The sequence below is a fragment of the Bombus fervidus genome, chromosome 15 (assembly GCF_041682495.2).
Source record: "Bombus fervidus isolate BK054 chromosome 15, iyBomFerv1, whole genome shotgun sequence".
NCBI classification, from domain to species: domain Eukaryota; kingdom Metazoa; phylum Arthropoda; class Insecta; order Hymenoptera; family Apidae; genus Bombus; species Bombus fervidus.
Window position 1 is genome coordinate 10,167,689 of NC_091531.1, and position 16,616 is coordinate 10,184,304.

The window sequence follows — 16,616 nt, forward strand, 5'->3', positions numbered from 1 at the left end:
TTGATCGAAAAATGATATTAGAACTGTTTTCATGCGCTGCGTGGGAGGATAACGCGTGCGTACACGCATCCATGTGTTGCGTAAAGAGTAAGCTTTCTCTAGCTATTGCGCACGTGCGAAGCCTTGCAGTTGCGGCTACCAACAGTTGCACGTGAAAAGTATGTACATACATATACATATGTAGAATACAGAGTTAATCGAAGTATCGTTTGGTAGCTTTGTCGTACGATTAAAGCGTAAAGGTGATGATCGATCGACGAGGAAGGAAATCTTCAGATAAGGATAAGTGCGGCGTGGTTCTAGCGCGTCTTGAACCGCAGATAACCGCCTGTCGAGTAAACGTAGACGTTGCTTTTTAAAGAGATTCGTCGCGGAAAAGAAGAGAGAGTCGCTTCTAGGCTCGTCGAGTATCGCTCGTGACTCGCAAGTTTCCACTATCGTCACTTTGCCACGGATATACGCAAAGAATGCTTGCAACAACTTAACTCGGGTTTCTGGCCATTCGCGCGAGTATAAATAGAAATAACGGACGTCTCGTACGTAATTTGCAGCACATTCACAGCGCATTGCACACAAGCAACTAAAAGGATAAATTAGCATGCGAAGGTTGGTGTGTTGAATTTTGTCGAATCTGATCGTATCTTATCTTGCCCCTGTCGCGTGGAAACTTTGGAGGCAACGGTACAATTTTTCATCAGCTTCGGGATACCTGTATGTTTTATATACTTTTATACCGTGGTTGGTCCTTTCGATTGTGCTCATTCAATAACCTTGAACAAGTACATAGTAGCTGGCTAAAAACGGACTTGCAACTCTCGTTATACGTATCTAGAGATGTAAAAGCCCGGAAGTATGCCGAGTCTATTTATATTCCGTTTCGATCGTCGGGCCTTGAGATTTCTTTGGTCGATGTTTGGGATTTCTATTCGATCGGTAAAACCGTGAAACCGTAAATTCGTAAACCCATCGAGCAATTTCGGCGAGTAGCTTTCACTCGGGCATGCACCGATCCTTATCTGAATGCGCGTTCATCATGGCGATGGGAATTATACCGTTACTACCGTTCATAAGTAACCGGACACTTTGATCGATTCGAAGCAACGCTTATAATCCTTCTGTCTGACATACAATTGCAAAATTAAAAGATCTAAAGGTAAATAGTTGGTGAAGCAGCGGAATAATTTTATAAGGACTAAAACTTACAAACGTCAGCAGTTAATAACGCATATTGATTTTCAAAAATCGATTAAACCGAGTTATAATATGTCGTTATACGTAGGTTATATACGAATAGTATACGATGGTTATAAAGGATAAAATGGTCGCAGTTTAATTAGTCCATGATTTTGCGATTGAAATACATCTAGCGAAAAATAAGCCAGTGTTCGGATACTTTTGAGCGTTCGGATACTTTGAGCGTGCGATCACAGTCTGTCTCCATATGCACGCTACCGTGCATAAGTATTTGAACAGTTGCAAATTATTGTAAATATAAAATACGAATATATAATACTCGAAGTAAAGCTGTTTGTTCATTTATTTACGTAAATCTTTCATTTGTTTTTGATCTCATCTCAGGCAACCATATACGGTTAGTAGATATTAATAAAAACGATGGTTGGTGTTAATTAGCATAAAGAAAAAAAGTTAAGCGACTTTAAACGTATGCGTGGGACGTTGAGATCTTGCAACTCTAAGAATTTCTATACATTTGATCACGTGTCGGCTATTTATCAAATATCGATAATAGGTATATCGCTTGTTTCAATAACGATTTATGGCAATCCATTTATAGGAACAAGTAGAGAATCAACAGTAGAGGAACGTAACGTTTTTCTATCGTAATGTTGAAAATATACGGAAAAATATCAGTCTTTCGATATTATCGCGCAAAGTCAAATATCAAATGTCAAATACTTATGCACGGTAGCGTATGCACGTGTATACGCTGGAACTTGGATTCCCAACGTTAACCGCGGAACGCGTTCGGGGGAACTCTCGTAGGATTGCCAGGGGGACATTTGCACGGATCTCTTTACCGAACGTCAAGCTACCAAGCCCGTGTTCGTATTGAAAAAGTCTGCGATACCTTTCGCTATCGGGCGTTTCACCCCTAGTATTCGAGCCTCTGTCAGGATCGGCAGTTGCATAAATACCCTCCTCCTTGTACATTTGATGGGAGTGTTGAGTGTGCTGATGGGTGCCGTAAGGACTTCGAGACGATGGTTGACAATATCTACCGTAGGTATCGTCACGGCCGCGGCTACATCTTCTGCTTCTACGTAGGAAATCGGATCAGTTCCTTGACAAGTGTATCACCACATCTTTTTTTTCTTTTTTTTTTTTCTTTTTCTTTTCTTTTTTTCACTTTTCGTTCACGCACGTGTTCTTTTCTATCTCGCCTCTCTCTCTCTCTTTTCGTTTTCGTTTTCGTTTCTATATGGTTCCTCCTTGTCCGATCGTCACGCGAATGTACGTTTGCCTAATACCAAAGGGTCCCTCGGACGATCACAGAAAACGATCGACAGACATACGTATATTGCCAATATCTCAAGGTTCTCGATATTATCGTACGTGTAAAGAGACCATCGGAAAAGCTACTTCCTTATGCATTTCAACACTTTCTTATTCTTATTATTTTTCCTCTTATGTTCGTGTATGTCGTCGCAACAGGACGATTAAGAGAAAGTTCCGTTTCGGTCGATCCGTATCTTCTCATTTCCGAAGGCAAACAAATTCGGAAGAGATTGGAAAACAGATTCGTAGCGTTTATGCCAAGGTTGCTATTAATAAACCATTCGAAAGTGGATTAAAAGTACGGAAGAAGTAAATTTATATTTATCCGAAGTTTTCGATAAAAAGAGACGAACGTTTCTATATAAAAAAAGAGAAAAAAAAAAGGAAAGGAAAAAAAAGGAAAACAGGACACGATAAGTTGCTAGAAAGATGGCAAAAGGTCATTGATCGGATAGAAATCGACGGTACATCGGTTCTTTTCCGAAAAAACGCCAACCCATTACGATCGATCTAGTGCGACGATTTACACGTACAATAACGTTACAAAGCCTGAAATATCGACGATATCCGTTCATATATCGATGATGGTCTGAGGGCCCATCAGCTCTAACCGAGCCGAATCGAGAAATGCGCGTTCAAGTTGCTTCGAAATATCCCATAAATAACTGAAGTAACGCGAGAGGGACACGGTATAAACAGACTCTGCATGTAAAATTCATGAAAGCTGCACGTGGTCGGCGATGCAAGTCAACGTCGCCGAGATTTTACCAATTATCCGTGTGATCGCGCGTTTGCCTGTAACGTATAACTACGCTAATGCTACTATATCCAGACGCTTGTTACGTTTGTCTGATAGCTGTAATATGCTGTAATATGCTGTAATATGCGCAAAGTTAGGAAGCAAAAATACGTATTGGCGAGAGAAGAAAAAAGTAAGCAACGACGCATTGATAAAAATATTGGTAAGTGAGTAAGTGAGTGAGCGAGTAAGTAGATGCGACGGTGAGGTGCTAGCGTGTTATACCGATCAAGTTACGTTGACGACGAGTAGATGAGATGAGATGAAAGTAACTAACACCGTGAAACTATACTTATCTTGTCACGTGTGTGTGTGTGCGTGTGTGTCGCTTATATCAGACCGATAGCTACAACTACAGATAGCCGATTTATCCGTTTTCTTTTTTTTTTTTTTTTTTTTTTTTTCTCTTCTTAGTACATAGTACTCGCGAGTAAGTACATATACACGTACTTAGCTCGTGCAAACTTTGCAGCTATGTACGTTGAAATTTCCTCAAGTAAGAGAGATTTTATGCGATATAGTTGTAAATGGTTTGGCGACCAAGTTGAAAACAACTCGGTGGCGATCGCGGTCAAAGCTTCGTGAAAGAAGAGTGTACCGATCGGATCGAATGACACGTAATGCTAGTAGAAGCGACGAAAACGTCGAGATGAGAACGTAAAGCATGGCGAAGCGCGTATTTCGCATTAGTTCTTACCCTTGGGAGGACTCGCTACAAACGGACGAATCTTTTCTGTAGGGACGATCAGCCTCGCTTTCGGACATGCGCATATCCTCGGAGCCGCTCGGACTTCTGTTTCTAGTCGTGTGACGCTCCAACTGCTTGATTAGGTCTTCTAAAGTGCGTATGCGAATTATACCGCAAGTCGGCATGTGCTCCTCGTACTCTTCGTCCGCCTGGTTGTCGATATGCTTTATGATGTCTTTGCGATACGAATCCGTGGGATAGCAATCTTGCAGAGGTTCCGTTAGCATTTCCGTAAGTGGTTCCGTCAGAGCTTCGTCGTCCATCGGATTTCCGCCAGTCGATGTCGTTCCCGATGTTTCTCGTTGATTCGCCGCCATTCTCAGTGCCTCGATAATGTGCTCGTGATAACCGTTCAGTTGATCCAACGTACGCTCCACGTTAGCTACCGCTCCTCCTCCCACACCTGCTCGATTTTCGTCCTTTTCGTTAATTTTTACCCTTTCTACGTATCTTACGTGTATTTGCATCGTACGTAAACGGTCGATGCAACCAGCTCAGCTACAGTTCGCGCGTTCGATACAGCTGAATTCGTAGGCGTCTGATTCTTTAGAAACGCTGTATAAGAAATTTCATTTCAATTTCCAGCTCGTTGCATGTGCCCTTTACGTTTCGGCTATTAGTTTACTCGATTGCACGATTATCGATCATCGCAATACCGTAACTACCGTGTTTCTTTAAAATTCCCTTCCCACGAAACTGTGGAAGATTGTTCTGCTGTAGATCGATGAAAGAGACAACTTCGTCCGCTCCCGTATCTCCCTCCTCCTCGCTTATACCGGGCTTCTTCACCTGCGATTTATGCTCCCTGAAAATGTCGACGTGAAAGAACATATGATCTCGCTGTATCTACTCGATGAATCCGATTCGAGCTAATCGGAGAAGACGAAACGTTCATAGGTTCGGTGTATTTCAATACGTATGTTTACATTTATTATCGCGTTCTTTCGTTATCGAAATTACGGATGAAAAATCAGAATTTCGTTATCGAATCGGAAATTTCGAATCGCACACCTCTGAACGTCGAGTCTTCGATTCTGCCTCGCAGAAACCACCCATTTGGTCGCACTCGCGAAAGGCTCTCTTTAAACCGGTGCAGTCTCGTAGTTAGGGTCACGTTCGTGTTTGTGCCTCACTTTTAATCGAGCTATCGATTAAAACGTGACACGAACGCGAACACGACATCGTGTCTTTTCCTTTGACTCTGGTTAAACGCGGAGAATTTTGACAAAATGTACACGCGTATCTTTTCCTTTTTCGTCCGAAATCAATCTGCTTGCCCTTTGTCGATAGTTTATTTTATTAGGCTCATCGAATCCAGGCATGCTTGAAGCGAACGGTATATTGGAAAATTCTACGTTTGATCCTTTGCTCGCAAAACACGTGACAAAAGTATGTATTTCTCGTTCTTTTTTTTTTTCTATTTTTTTTTTTTTTTTCATTCTTTTTCTCTTTTTTCTTTTTTATTTCCAAACGAATACACAGCTGCGGTCGGGGCGTTCTACGTTAAACTATGCGAATGCTAAAAAGTAACGACCGAAGCATGCTCGGTGTATCAAGTAGGTATATGTTCTGTGATCTGTAATTGCAAAGAATTAGTCGTTCTAGCGAACATCGTAATGAAAGTCGATGATTGTGCGGCGCATTCGAAAGGAAAAAGCATGCAGTGCAAAGATGAGAAGACATGGCGTGTAATATTCTGTGCATGCACTTTACTCTTTTCTACTCGAATCGATCACAACGTGCGTGTCGAGAGATACGATAGAGCACAGACGATGAATTAGGCTTGCTGAAATCAGAAGCGTGTCACACACGTGAGAATTAATATGCAATCGCGTTAGAACTAGATTTCCCCATTCGTTTCCAACGAAATATTATACCGTATAGTACCAGCTACCGTGAAAAATATAACGGAACGGAAAGTTTGCGAAAAGTCAAGTGGTCTTTGTATACGAGTTCCTACGTTGGACAGATGAGCGAACAAATACGAGCTTGATCTACTTAAAATCGTTGGTAGAAAGAAATCGAAAGATGCGCCCACCTTGAACGTTGTAGAAAATCTGGGCCAAATGCATCGTGCCGTTATGCGATATCAAAACATCATTTTTCAACCGAAAATCTAAAGAACAAAATACATCCGACAAACGAAAAGACAGTCCCTTCATCGTCTCTTTGTGTTTGCTTTTTCAATAATTGTACAAAATGTATCGCTACTACTGCATTCCTAATCAGTGCTGTTAAACAATGTCACGTTCACAAATCCATCTTACGTATCGTGTACTATCACAGTGTATCTCTGCACGCATGTACAGTGTACAGTGGCTGGCGAAAACGTTCGTACACTTTTTTTCCGGATATATATAATATGTGTTACGCGAAACGTTAAAAAATTTCATTACCACAATTATGGCTACTATCCAGATCCGACTACGACCGACGACTATCCTTATATATGTAATCGGACAAATTTTGAACGGCTCTGAAAACGTATAGAGAAGTTGCGAGACGTTCGATACAAATATACAGACTAGTCCAAACGAAGCGTTACGACCAGTTTTCTCAGAAACTAACACGAAACTTTGTTTTCGCTGTAATTCGATGGGAAAACGGAGCAGAGGAGAAAAGAGGGCATAACTATGTACGATAAAAAACAAAATAGTTGGAGTAAACGTGATTCAGTTTTGTAAGAGGTATCCGAATGGTAAAAAATTAATACCATTTTCCATTTATAAATATCTTCCATTTTCACTCGAAAGCTCGCCTTGGAAAGGCTGCGCCGCTCAGTTATATAGATATCTTTGTTAGATTCTGAGAAACAGCTCGTGTAACACCTCGTTTCAACCACCGTGTTTATTTCCTAGAGATTAGAAAAGTATTTAAATAGGCAATCATCCGTGATACTAATAAGTAATACTAAATGTTAATTAAGACCTAATTGGTCTCGGTGTCGAGCGGGATCGTCTTTAACATTTCAATTGATCTAATAATAAGCGATCGCTTACACTGTATACCAACGTTTTACTAAGTACGAGTTTACTACAATATACGGTATTATATATCTTGCAACGTTTACATACATACATATGTACGTATATCGTGGCTGTAATTCTTAACTGTTCTCTCTCTCTCTCTCTCTTTCTCTCTCCCTGCCTCTACTAGTTGGAAAACCAAGGAAATTGTAATTCAAAGTTTATAAAGTCTAATTAAATTATCGTGCCGAGTTAGGATTTGAAAGAATCGAATATTCGTTGTTTTCCAAGTCGAATTTTCACCGCGTTATCGTAAATTTGTATTTTTTTATACCAATCGGACGCGTGTGGATCGGTTAATTATTAGGAGTTGACAGAAACACGACAGCTGCGTCTCGTTACAGCGTCAATAAAATTTCGATATGCTTTATACAACGCGTTTTCTATGGTACGTGTACGAATACTTTTTCCAGCCACTGTCTATCTCTGTGTACACAGGTATGTACGTGTATGTGTGTGCGTATGATGTATGTAGATGCGTGTATGTGGATGTGTTTGCCTCTGCACGCGAAAGATATTCAGCTGAACGAGCTCGACGCAAGTTGACGCTCGTGAGCGATATCTTTATCCGTGCGGATGTAGCAACGTTTGCGACTCATTCCGCGAGCCGAGCATCTCTGCTCGCTTCGATAAGGTAAAACGAGTCAGGCCAGCGAAGCAGAAGTTTCCAAGATCGCAAAGTTTGCGGTCGCGTTTGTATTTGAGCGCGGGGGCCCTTTGAATTCTTTCTGGAAGCTGGCCTGTCACGTTTTCGACGACTAGCGTGTTCGAGTCTTGAGATCATCGATCAACTATATGGTGACATAACGGCGAGACACATGAGACTTACTTGACTCTTGGCCCGTCTGCGGTGGCGACGCTATTCGGGGGTCGAAACACCACGCGCTGGGTCTCGCCGCGGCTAGAAATATACTAATATAGGCATGCCGCGGGTATTTCACCACGAATTTAACCCCTTGCGGTCGGATTCGTCACGATTTTGCCAACAAACGAACAATCGAAAAACTATTCTTTTCCTAAAATTTCGTCGATTTCTAGAAGCAGACAGAGAGGGAAAGAGGCAGGGCGGGAGGGAGGGAGGTAGAGAGAGAGAGAGAGACGTGAAACAGAAAAAAGATAGAATTCTCGACCAAAGTTGCGAGATGGAACACCCGGCTTATACACGACCACAAAGGGTTAAAGGTGTGCTAGATATCGCGTAGTCGACGGTGTCGGCGTTCTCGATTTCTCATCGTCGACGAGTCGTCTTCGTTTTCGTTCGCGTCGCGTTTTCCTTTGATCTTCCTCGAGCTATGTTGCGCGACACGCATGACAGCGCGGAGAAGAGAAACGAGTTATAAGAAATCGAACGAGATAGATGAATTTTTCCAAGATCGTCGACTCCGAACCGCGACATCGGAGGATGAGACACGTTCGGTTGGAAATTCGTTGCACAGCGCATAGAACAATGTGACCAAACATGGAATAAATATACGTATACGCTACAGGATACACACTCGTCGAATACGCTCCGTGTGTTTACTTCGTCAAGAACTTTCGTTGCGATATTCTGGCCGAGAAATACTTTTAAATATTTGGCGCGAATGACGTTTGGAGAATAAAATGGTACTCCGTATTTGGCTACCTTGCTGTAACCTGGCGCGAATATGGTATATCCCAACTTGTTTCTATGGTGAAGCGAAAATTTCCGAGCAAATTTTGCGGCAAACTTGTTCGATCTCTTTCAGCGTACGATGTTAAAGCAATTGTTTGTCGCTTCGAGGAAACAAGACGAACTCGGAACGCCGCGCCGAGCGGCGGAACGACAGAGAAGATGGCTCGTCGCGAGAGTTACGACATATGGAACGCGGTCGCGTATGAAACAGCGTCTCTCGAGAACTCGGTGAAAATTCTTTTACGTCTATGAAAAGCAGCGCGAACCGAATCCCCGTCGAATGATTTTTGTAAATGTCGAATGAATGCCGTGTGACGTGAATTCGTGTGACGCAAACATTAATGGAAAACCAATGTATAAGTAGAAGCGAGATGTGTCTTTGGCGATCGTTGATGGATCCTTTTTAACACTAGTTGCAGGGGTCTTCCCTAGATTATCTCTTAAAAGCGTACTCGAACACGTACTCTGATCATTTCCAAAGTTTCACTCGTGTTAGCTTAGGATCATTGGGATCAGCCTGTTTCTCGTTTCGCCGCTTCTCGCTTTGTCATTATTATTATTATTATTATTACTATTACTATTACTATTATTATTATTATTATTGTTGTTGTTGTTGTTGTTGTTACTATCATCATCATCATCATCATTATTGCTATTATAGTTCGCGAGCAGGCTGACGAAGAACGATAGGGGAAACTGAGAAACAGGTATATAAATTTGACCGAAGGGCGATAGTAGAGCTGTCGTCTATATATTATATAAATTGCGTCTCGTTCGAAAGATTAGCCGGTGATCGGGTCGAAAGTAAATGCGCGATCGAATCTAGAATCGATCGTGTCCGGAGAAACGTAACGAGGAAACGCGTGAAACGCTCGAGCGTCAATCTCTAGACCGACTGTGTTAGCTAGGTAGGCAACGAAACGATCGTCATACCTGGAATTAGGCATACTGCTGAAGTTGAGGATCTTGTCGTGGACGTTGTCCAGGACGGCGTGTCCCGGATGATGGTTTCCGGCGTTTCCGGGAACCATGTAACTCCTCTGCGGCGGTTTCTTCACGTACGGTTGCTCGTACTTCTGGACGGTGCTCTTCCTTCTGCGGGAAATTGGCCGATTACGAGAATGCGAGGCTCGCGATCGTGCTAACCACAAAGAACGATTAGGAAGCGCATGCAAACTACGAGAGGGTGACATCGAACGAATTTCTTCGTTCCTTCGTTCCTTTCGTCCTGATTGTTGCACGAGGATCATCGATCGTTGCGCGTGTTCAATGACCGTTTTGAAATGCTTTGACCGAACGAAAAGGAATTGTAGTCGACTCCCTTTCAAGATATTATTGGCCAAGTGCGTGCTCGCGATATTCTACCATAATTATGTACACACGTTCCCGGTTTAAACGTATATAAACGCTCACATATATAAAAACGTGTATAAATGTTGCGCGCCACGTTAAAGTCCAACGTAGCGTCTAAACGTAATGGGTCGAGGATAGATATACGTTTAATCCGTAAAATCTTCCTTCGCAATGAAATGTTTGACGCTAGCGAAGCGGGCGCGTCTACGGGCTTGTACAGGGAGCCGTGATCGCATGCATTAGAACGAAAACAGATAACCAGTCGAATGGTACACCGGCAGCTGGCCTTTCTCGGCCACTCGTGCGAGTTTGTCCTCCGCTGGCAGTGGACCCGTCAACCAAATACACAAAATCAAACGATAACGGTAGTAGATAGACAGACGGGCAAAGTGTCTCGAAACAAAGTATCGAGCTAAGCTTTGTAGCACACGCGTGCGTTCCACGGGGCTGAACATACTTTGCTCAGCATTGTCGGCAAAACAAGGAAGTAGCACTTTGGTCGATCGCCATCACCCCGCTGTAACGCGGCAACCTTTAACCGATACCAATACGTTCGGATCATTCGGTCTCTCGTCTCGTTCTTCCTTCTATCGATCGAAACGATCGTTCCTTGTTGCACGAGCCGTTAAGGATATCAGTTAACGGTTACGAAACACAGAAGCCTTTAGTTACTTGCGGACGAGTAACGATACACGTCGAGTAGCCAATTTTGCGAAAGCGATTCGGAACCAACCTAAATGGTTCGCGGCAAATGCGAATTTTCCGGCAATCGCTTAAGCTGCTTATCGTTAGCATAATCGTAGCAACGATCAGGTACGGTACGCGTGCTATAGACAGACGCGCGATCGATGGCGCATTTCCTGCCCGGCAAATGGAATAGGACGGTTCCTCGTGAAAACGCGTGGCACGCGTTTCGATATCCGTTCTCTTCGGTTTGATTCGGTTCCCTGTTCGTCTCTCTGTTCGTTGCAACGAGTATAAATCTTTGCACGGTCGCACAAGCGTGGCGTGTATCTGGTATACGGAGCGATACGGAGCGATACGTTGCGACTCATTGCGGCACAGATTATGCAGAGCGTTTGATCGGCACGATAAAAAAAGATACATCGAGACAAGAAGAAAGAAAGAAAGAAAGAGTGTGAGAGAGAGAGAGAGAGAGTGAGAGAGAGTGAGAGTGAGAGCGAGAAAGAAAGAGAGAGAGAGAGAGAGAGAGAGAGAGAGAGAGAGAGAGAGAGAAAAGGAAAAAAAGTAGAAAGTGTACGAAAAGAAGAGTAAGCGGAAATAGTAAAAGAGAAAGACGGTAATATAATACGGACTCTAAAAGATATACATGTAAATATATATGTACGACGTGTGGATCGTAAAAAAAAAAGAAAAATAAAATGACATACATATATATGTGCATATATATACATACATACATATATATACGTACATATATATATATATGTATATATATATACGCATACAAAAGAATTTCTACGTGTATGTTTCTGCACACTAACCTGAGACAGAGGGAGTAGTTTTTATGTACTACGACTGACCTGTAGCAGAGAGCCATCAGAGCAAATACTATGAAAACACCCCCTACCACCGACATGAGCACACCAACTAAAAATACAGTGTTAGAGCCGTGGTAGTTCTCTGTGACGATCAGACGTGTTAGTTAGTTACATCGTTAGATTTGCATGGTCGTTGGTCGTCACGTGTCAAACATCGTCGATATCCGACACGATATCAAGATCGAGTACCATTGTTCGCGCAGCGCGCGGTATACAGATGATATATTTTGGTATCCGAGCGTCCCACAGCATGCAGACAGACAGAGATGGCAGTGACAGACAGAAACAGACAAGAAACAGAGAAGCCAGAATCAGCACATATACATATACATGGACGTAGTTTGTTGTACGCACACCATTCGCGTGGTACACGCACCATCGACGCACCATCGACGCACCATCGACGCATCATCGACGCACCATCGACGCGACATCGACGCGACATCGACGCGGCATCGACGCGACATCGACGCGACATCGACGCGGCATCGACGCGACATCGACGCGACATCGACGCGACATCGACGCGACATCGACGCGGTATCTCGCGATACGAGTACAATAGATGCGAACCAGTTCTTTTTCTCTTTCTCTAGTTCTAGAGTCCCTAGCGCCTCTTTTCTCGCTTCGATTCCACTTTCCGTTTAGTATCTCTCTATCTATCTTAGTTTAGAGACTTGTCCGCGATCCTTTCTCTCGTGTCTTTTACGTTCGAGTCGGACGACTCGTTGTTAACTGTAATACTTTTCCGATTCGCATTCACATTGACATCGACGAAGACACGATATCACGTGGAGTTGTCGCGATCAAATAGTCGTCTGGCTGGTACATACGCCAGTTGGAAATTTTGTCGTTAACGGTTGCTTTCCGATCTCAGACTGTCCGTTTCTTCGCTAATCAGCCTTATTCATGCTTTTATAGGGCATACAAGCAGCTGGCACATTGGCGTTGTAATGGATCGTGTATCGGATATCGCACCCCAAGGGACGAATCATATAACATACTCTCTCTATATAGTAATTTCTTAGAATAGAGATACACATTATCCTCCGTTTGTCATTTTTTTTTTTCAATCACGGTCGCAGACAATTCACCATTATCCATTATCACAAGATGGGCTAATCTATCGAGTTTAATCGAGTTTAGACCATTTAGACCACCTCGCTCCGTCCTCCAACCACTCTTACAATTACAACTTGTTTGAAAAATCGACAACAACGTTTTCTTTCCAAGATTATCCGTTATCCGCTTCATATCCTCTCCCATATTCGTATTCGTATTCGTATTCGCCACTTGTTAATTTTAACGCCACAGCCCGTCCTGCCAGAAGCGCCAATGGTCTTTACGATAATGAAAGCTGGAATCTTTAACTTTCTTTAACTTTGACTTCCGTTTCTCATCTCTATTACTCGTGTTCTATCGTTTTTCTTTTCTCTTTACCCTCGTTTCTTCTCTATAATATTAAATATAAAATATAAAATATAAAATTTCCGTGACTCGTTCGTACACGTTTACGGCTCTGTATGTGCCATTACTCTGCGCACTAAAGCGACTACTTAACCGGATATTCAACGAATCCAGTTAAAATCAATTAGACCGTAGGACTCTAGACGCTGGAACAAGCGCATCCCTGACGCACGGTTTACGCAACAACTACTTTTGCCTTCGTCCCTTGGTATGCGACACCAAGTAGAAACGTAGATCCCTCGCTCGTGCAGCATAGTCACGATCGTAGTGATCATTCATACGCGCTATGCGAGCACGAGCACATTCAGAGCACACCATCGAAAAAAAACATCGGTATATGTATATATACATATATAGATAAATATATGTATATGAATAAACATCGAGTAAATAGGCTAAGATGAATCAATATTACGAGAGCAATTTGACGGCCGCGTGCGATGCCTCATCATCCAGCTAGCCACGGAATTACTTGACAATGACAGGCGTTGGTCGAACCCACTCAACAACTTTATTTTGCTACTGTACCTGTAGCAAACGGCCATTAGCGCAAAACAAATGAAGACTCCTTTGACCACACCCACCAGGATTAATACCATCATTCCGGTGCTAAGAGTGTTGTTAGTTGTTTCTGAAACGACCATCACATTTTGTAATCTGCGCGTATCAGAAAGATACATCGCGTGTTTCGCATCTCGCACGATCTTTTCAAACGTTCGAAACTCGTTTATCTCGTGGTAAAAGCAAGTTGCGAGGATCGGTCGGTCCGGAAAAGATTGACTTCTATGCGAGTAAAAGAACAGCGCTACGAAAGGAAGAGAATTTGTTCCAAGAACAATTTTCTTCGTTTCCTCTTATTTTACTCCCTCTCGGTTTACTCGTAACCAGCGCGCGTACGATATCGGTCTGCGTAAACTTGCAACTCGAACAAGCAACAACAACGATCACCGTATACTCGTGTGTTAACAGCGAAGTGAATTCGAATTTCCAGCCTAACGATTCGATCGGAACGTCACAGATTGAACGTTCGATTCGAGGACCATCGGAACATAGAGTTTCGCGCGAACAGCTGGTAATCCGTTTCACCGTAAAACAGTGAGAAGGCTGATCGCATTGCTGATCGTTGGTAAGGGAAGCGGCGGGCGGTATTGCCCGACAAGGATCGCCGTGACGACGTGCGTAGTTGGCATCTGCGATCGTTCTTTTCTCTCGAGAGGTTATATGGATATGCACGGTTCGTGAATCGAAAGTGGAAAAGTGTGATCGAGTAAACTTATCGGCCCGTACTCCATATACATACGTATAGTCGCATTGAATTTGATGTGCACAGCTGATGGTATGGCCCCAAATAATCAGGCGGCTAACCGGTATTCCGCCGGCATACGGGACGAGTCTTCGTCTTATTAATATCTTCGCGAATTAAACACATCTACACGATCGACGAATGTCCGCCTTTTTAAGATTACCGGTCACGGTAGAACGTTCCGCTTATCACGCCTGTTGAATTCCCCCGAGGTACCATCCATCTTTGTTATCGACCACTGTCTTACCCAAGAGCCTCGTGTTTTCCTTCTTCTTCTTCTTCTTCTTCTTCTCCGCGTATTAAACGGACGAACACTCAACATATTATATCTAATACATAGAATAAGATAGGAGAAGAAGGAAACTGATCGATCACGCGACTCGACGCGGAGAAACATCCACCGTAGCCGGTAACTGGCGCCGCGTATCTAAGCTTACTCTACTATTTATTATCTCTACTATCGTTTTACTCTGTTCATTTCTTATTTACCGTTGTCCGCTTATCGTTAGATTACAGGCTAGAAACGATCGCGCGAGCTACGCGAAACCGAGGCTGGTTGGTCGAGCGATTACCAATCGAACAAAGTGGATTCGAGCAAAGTGGATCGATGTCGCAGCTTCGGTTTCTCGCCTCGTTCGAAATCGAAATTCGAAATTCGAGATCGACGGTTTTCTATCTTCTAGCGTTTTACGAATCGCAACTTACCGTAGGGGGTCTCTTTCTTCCCTAATTTAGGATCTGAACTATTTTTACCAGCTGATTCGGTGCTAGACGTGGTTGGCGGGGAAGTTGGAATTTCCTGCTGTATGGAGCAATCCGGTCCGTTCCATCCAACGTAACAGAAACATTTATTCAAGTTGGTGCATACCTACGGGAACAAGCGAATTTCATTTGGAATCGGCCGATTTTTAAGTCGTTTAGCCGAGTGTCAAAAGTTTTGCTTACGCCATTCCCCGAGCATTCGTTATTGTTGTGATTGCTAGGACACTTGTCGTTGCCTAAGTTCGGCGGCAGGTTTATGCACGTTTGGTTCACGCAAATCTAAAACAGAAAACAAGCATACATGCACGCTGTCGTATCGATACGTCGATCGTTTCTCCGTGTACGTAATCCGATTTTTATAACAGGCATGATTCCGTTAACAAACAGCAACAATGGGAAAAGGGAGAATTCGCGGTTTCTACGGATTAGAAAGTCGTGTCTCTCTTACCGATTGGTTACCGCAGGATGTTCCATCCCGAACCAAACCCATGCCAGGTATCTCGGTTCCATCCACCTTCCCGGTCGTAGACCTTTATGCGAACAATCGACGCGAACGTTATTCATATATACAACAGGATTCTTACGATCCGATATCCGATTACGATCGAAGGATAATGGGAAATTTAACGTTTGCTTACTTGCACTCGTACTCTGCGCCCTTTATCGAGATTATGGTTATCGAATGATCCGCTTCTGGCAACATTGGCTGTTTGCCACCTCGCTGACACTGCAGTGACCCGCAACGAACGTTCCTACGATTACGTATCATTACGTAAGCATTACGATTTAACCGGATTTTACCGGATAGCAGAAATATTTTTCGGCTCGAAACAATTTGTCAACGAGCTTTGTGAAAGAGCTTTTCAGAAAGAGCAATAACGGGATAATAGAGAAGAATGATAAAGGAAATAAAGAGTGACTCTTTTTTTTTTTTTTTATCGCCATATCGTTAATAATATTGGGGAAATTACAATTAATTAGAATGTCCTTCTCGATACTTGACGTGGCAAGTGCGTTTAACCGTGCCGCGCGCATTCCCATCGAGTTTATGGAATGAAATTTAATTAATTTAAAACCAGTGACAAATTTGCCCCTCTTATCCTGTTTTTCTCGCTCTTTCTTTACTCTTTTCTCCTTCTTCCAAGGCCCGGTTTTCTCGTACCCGGTGCACACGTGCTACCTATCGCAAGCTTTATTTTCGGCTAAGGCTTATCGCGATGGATCAAAAATTGCAGACGGTTTTTTCACACCGTTTGCTAGTTTTTGACGAATGCGCTAAACTAGCGCTAGAACAACTTGGACGAATTACGGATAAAAGCGAAGAAAGTAACGCGACAAAATACGTTCAAGATGCTTGGTTTTATCCGCAACATTCGAATCGATGGATTCCTAAACTCAAAAGTTGCATTTCGAATTGGAACGAAA

The 16,616-nt window shown here is 43.0% G+C and overlaps 2 protein-coding genes across 21 annotated transcripts in view; one reads left to right on the forward strand and one right to left on the reverse strand.

Annotated features, from left to right (window-relative positions):
• Dila (centrosomal protein dilatory) overlaps positions 1 to 16,616 on the forward strand; it is a 108,209-nt gene that overhangs the window by 2,722 nt on the left and 88,871 nt on the right.
• Positions 1 to 16,616, reverse strand: part of Mmd (disintegrin and metalloproteinase domain-containing protein mind-meld) — a 74,172-nt gene that overhangs the window by 1,804 nt on the left and 55,752 nt on the right. For 8 of the 20 annotated variants that reach the window (XM_072018538.1, XM_072018539.1, XM_072018552.1 and 5 more), the window contains 10 exons: positions 15,830 to 15,943; positions 15,640 to 15,721; positions 15,375 to 15,470; positions 15,135 to 15,297; positions 11,603 to 11,741; positions 9,678 to 9,839; positions 7,920 to 7,991; positions 4,721 to 4,869; positions 4,014 to 4,467; positions 2,090 to 2,278 (listed from right to left, as the gene is read on the reverse strand). In XM_072018538.1, coding sequence (XP_071874639.1) covers positions 2,090 to 2,278; positions 4,014 to 4,467; positions 4,721 to 4,869; positions 7,920 to 7,991; positions 9,678 to 9,839; positions 11,603 to 11,741; positions 15,135 to 15,297; positions 15,375 to 15,470; positions 15,640 to 15,721; positions 15,830 to 15,943 — 1,620 coding nt within the window. Of the gene's footprint in view, positions 1 to 2,089; positions 2,279 to 4,013; positions 4,468 to 4,720; positions 4,870 to 7,919; positions 7,992 to 9,677; positions 9,840 to 11,602; positions 11,742 to 13,654; positions 13,758 to 15,134; positions 15,298 to 15,374; positions 15,471 to 15,639; positions 15,722 to 15,829; positions 15,944 to 16,616 lie in introns of all 20 variants that reach the window. The other 12 variants (XM_072018550.1, XM_072018548.1, XM_072018547.1 and 9 more) reach the window with 9 other exon arrangements.